Source organism: Glycine max, chromosome 13 (assembly GCF_000004515.6).
Source record: "Glycine max cultivar Williams 82 chromosome 13, Glycine_max_v4.0, whole genome shotgun sequence".
Classification (NCBI taxonomy): domain Eukaryota; kingdom Viridiplantae; phylum Streptophyta; class Magnoliopsida; order Fabales; family Fabaceae; genus Glycine; species Glycine max.
The window spans coordinates 15,370,216-15,373,285 of NC_038249.2; the positions used below are offsets into that span (position 1 = coordinate 15,370,216).

At 32.3% G+C, this 3,070-nt stretch overlaps 1 protein-coding gene across 1 annotated transcript; it reads left to right on the top strand.

The window, feature by feature from the left end:
* Positions 1-221: 221 nt before the first annotated feature.
* On the top strand, positions 222-3,029 carry LOC100794486 (transcription factor PRE5). The gene is made up of 2 exons (XM_003543719.5): positions 222-1,045; positions 2,611-3,029. The coding sequence occupies exons 1-2, from the start codon at positions 923-925 to the stop codon at positions 2,761-2,763; spliced, it is 276 nt and encodes a 91-aa protein (XP_003543767.1). The 5' UTR covers positions 222-922; the 3' UTR covers positions 2,764-3,029.
* The last annotated feature ends 41 nt before the right edge of the window (positions 3,030-3,070 follow it).

Consider the following 3,070-nt stretch of genomic DNA (forward strand, 5'->3'; position numbering starts at 1 on the left):
TGTTTTTTGTTTTAGTTGATTAAATCAACTTGGGGGGTGGTGTTGACCAGTTGCTGCATGCCATGTCGGCAATATTGTGAATTGAAGCAGCAAAGTTGTTGTTGTAGTTTGGTTTTTTGATGACTTAGAAGCCTGAAACATGGGAACGATGAATCTTGAAGGTGGTAGAGGGTTTAGGGGTACAATTACGTGGAATTTTGTGATTAGCAAGGGCAAATAAATTTTACAAGGCATATCCTCTTGGACTGAAGAGGGATCAGTTTCCTATGATCACATGGTCCTGCTCATAGAGACATGTACATGAAGGCCCCACTTTGTTAGCTTAAAAACAAACACACTCTTCTTGAGGCACTTGAACCCCAACCCCAAAATGGGAACACACACAGAGAAGAAAACTAAACTCTCTCTCTCTCTTTTTCTTACTCCTCATCATCTTAATTAAACACCACTGCTTTCCCAATGCAATTGTTTTCTTCACATCCAACATATCACTATCTATCTCTATGTTATTGTACTCTTTCTCTTTCTCTTTCTTTATTTCTTTTTCTCAATCTCTCTCACTCTTCCTTTATATGTGGTCCTTTAGTTTTCCTTCTCTTATCACTTTCTCCATTTCTACATATACCTAGCCTTATATCCCACAACGCTACTATATCTTAGCCTTTCCCTCCCTCCCTTCTCCCATATTATATAGCTTGTTTTATTTCTTAGACTCCACCCATCATTTTTCATTGCATCTTCTTCAATTTGTGTGTTCACTCTCTCCTCGTGGCTATAGTTTTGCACAGTAAATAAACTGAACTGAAGCTATATAGAAGCAAGTGGTGATTAATTACTTACTATAGACAATTATATATATATATATATTAATTACACCAATTTATAAGGTCTTTATCTATCTAGCTAGCTAGGTAAAATTAACATGTCTAGCAGAAGGTCCAGGCAGCAATCTGCATCCACAAGGATCTCCGATGACCAAATCATCGACCTTGTTTCCAAGTTGCGTCAACTTGTTCCTGAGATTCGCGATAGGCGTTCTGATAAGGTACTATTTCAGAAACCCTTTTCTCTCTTTATCTCTCAACTTCTACAACATTATGTGTTATAATAACATAACACATTATGATAATTATATTATCTTTTAAGTCAATGGTTAAATATAAGTACTTATTATATGGTATTTAGCAAGATCTTATAATATTATTATTCAGGAACTTTCACTTACCACCTTAATTAATGTTTTGCCTAAAAAAGTTTTAAGCCTATCTTTAACGTTGCTCAAGCCTTATATAAACAGATAGCTTGAATAGATTATATAGTCTATAGAATAAGTATAAAGTAAGATAATTTATATACTAGAGAAAGATAACTAAAAGTTAAGGTTGTAAAAGTATTATTATAAACAATATAACTATATTATATATAGTTTCACGTGGGTTGAAGCAGCTATGTTCGTATATATGCACATATAGATGGTGATAAGGTTGGTTTAGTGGTGGAAGAAAAAAAGTAAAAGGAAGAAACTGCGTTCGAATATTTTTCACTAACAAAGCTAGCAATTAACATTTGTGGATAAAAAAACATATAACTGGTGATATTAACAAACAAAGAACATGGAGGTAATGAAATGGTAATGGTTGTTTTGTTTGTTGCTGCCAAGTTCTGGAAGGGATAGTGTAGGAAGAAGGTGACTCACATAATGGCATATGGCTCGGGTAGCACATGTAAGTCATATATAATAATAATACTAATTTATGCAGTCAAGGAATATAGTCTGAAATATGATCCATATATTAAGGGAATAGTTTCCAACACAGCTACAAATTTTATGCAGATCCCTATAGTGGTCAAAGGGTTCACATTGACTCGATCGTACAAATATAAAATATGAGTAGTTTTAATATATTATATTATATTTGTAAAAATAACTGTAACGCAGAAACCCAGAAAGAAAGAGACTTTAAAAAGGAAAAAAAGGTCTCTGCAGTGTAACAGTCATGTGGTTAATTTGGACCAATTCGTGAAACGAACCTTCCTGTCGTATGGTCTCTCAATGGGATTGCATCGTACATAAAGATACATATTATTCACTGAACAGAATAAAGAAAAACAATGGACTACATATTTTTTTACAATAATATACTGTAATACTTTTAATAATTCATTTTTTCTTTATTTTTATCTGTTAAATTACTGTTTTACTTTATATTTTTTCTCCACTTTATTTTATTCTGTTTTTTAATCATAAAAAGAATTGTATCAGATAAAATTTTTGAAAGACTAGAGGTATTTTAGCTTAGGAATATACCAGTCATCAACATTTGTGTGTGTGTGTACTTTAAGTATAACTTGTTAGTATTAAGTGGACATACATTAACAAATTCTACAAGGATTTGTTAAGGTACACCTGCACCTGTTTGTTTTTTCGAGAAGGAATACGGCATCAAATTACATTTTAAGTGTATGTTTAGTTAATTTTGGTTATAAATTATTATCCTACTTTTAAAATATTTTTGAGTGTTATGTTATAGCAGACTCCTTTATCTATTTATACATATATAGAAAAGAAAGTGACTATAGCTAATTGAGACACTGATTTATGGTTTGCAGGTATCAGCATCTAAGGTCCTACAAGAGACCTGTAACTACATCAGAAGCTTACACAGAGAAGTGGATGACCTAAGCGAACGACTGTCTCAGTTGTTGGCCACAATCGATGCTGATAGCCCTGAAGCTGCCATCATTAGGAGCCTAATTAACTAATAATATTAAGCAAGTAATATCAGCTCATTTTCCTATATCCAAGGAGATATATAAGAGTGTATTAATTTCTTCTTCTTAATTTAGGTGGCATAGAGTGCAGTTTGAGGTTCCTTCCAATATTTATAGTATATGGCAGGAATGGCGCACTTGTAAGTTAAAGGTTTTGTGATAAGAATTAAGGACTCTCTGTATTATGGCTATAGTGCTATATATTAATATATGCATGCCACATTTATAGATGCCACAAAATGTCTTAATTGTTAATTTATTTAGTCTCTTTATATATATATATATATATATATATATA

Bases quoted from the DNA above. Each gene is read 5' to 3' on its own strand.
- LOC100794486 (XM_003543719.5), top strand. From the start codon at position 923: ATGTCTAGCAGAAGGTCCAGGCAGCAATCTGCATCCACAAGGATCTCC. The intron at 1,046-2,610 runs GTACTATTTCAG...TATGGTTTGCAG, and splicing joins GCGATAGGCGTTCTGATAAG to GTATCAGCATCTAAGGTCCT.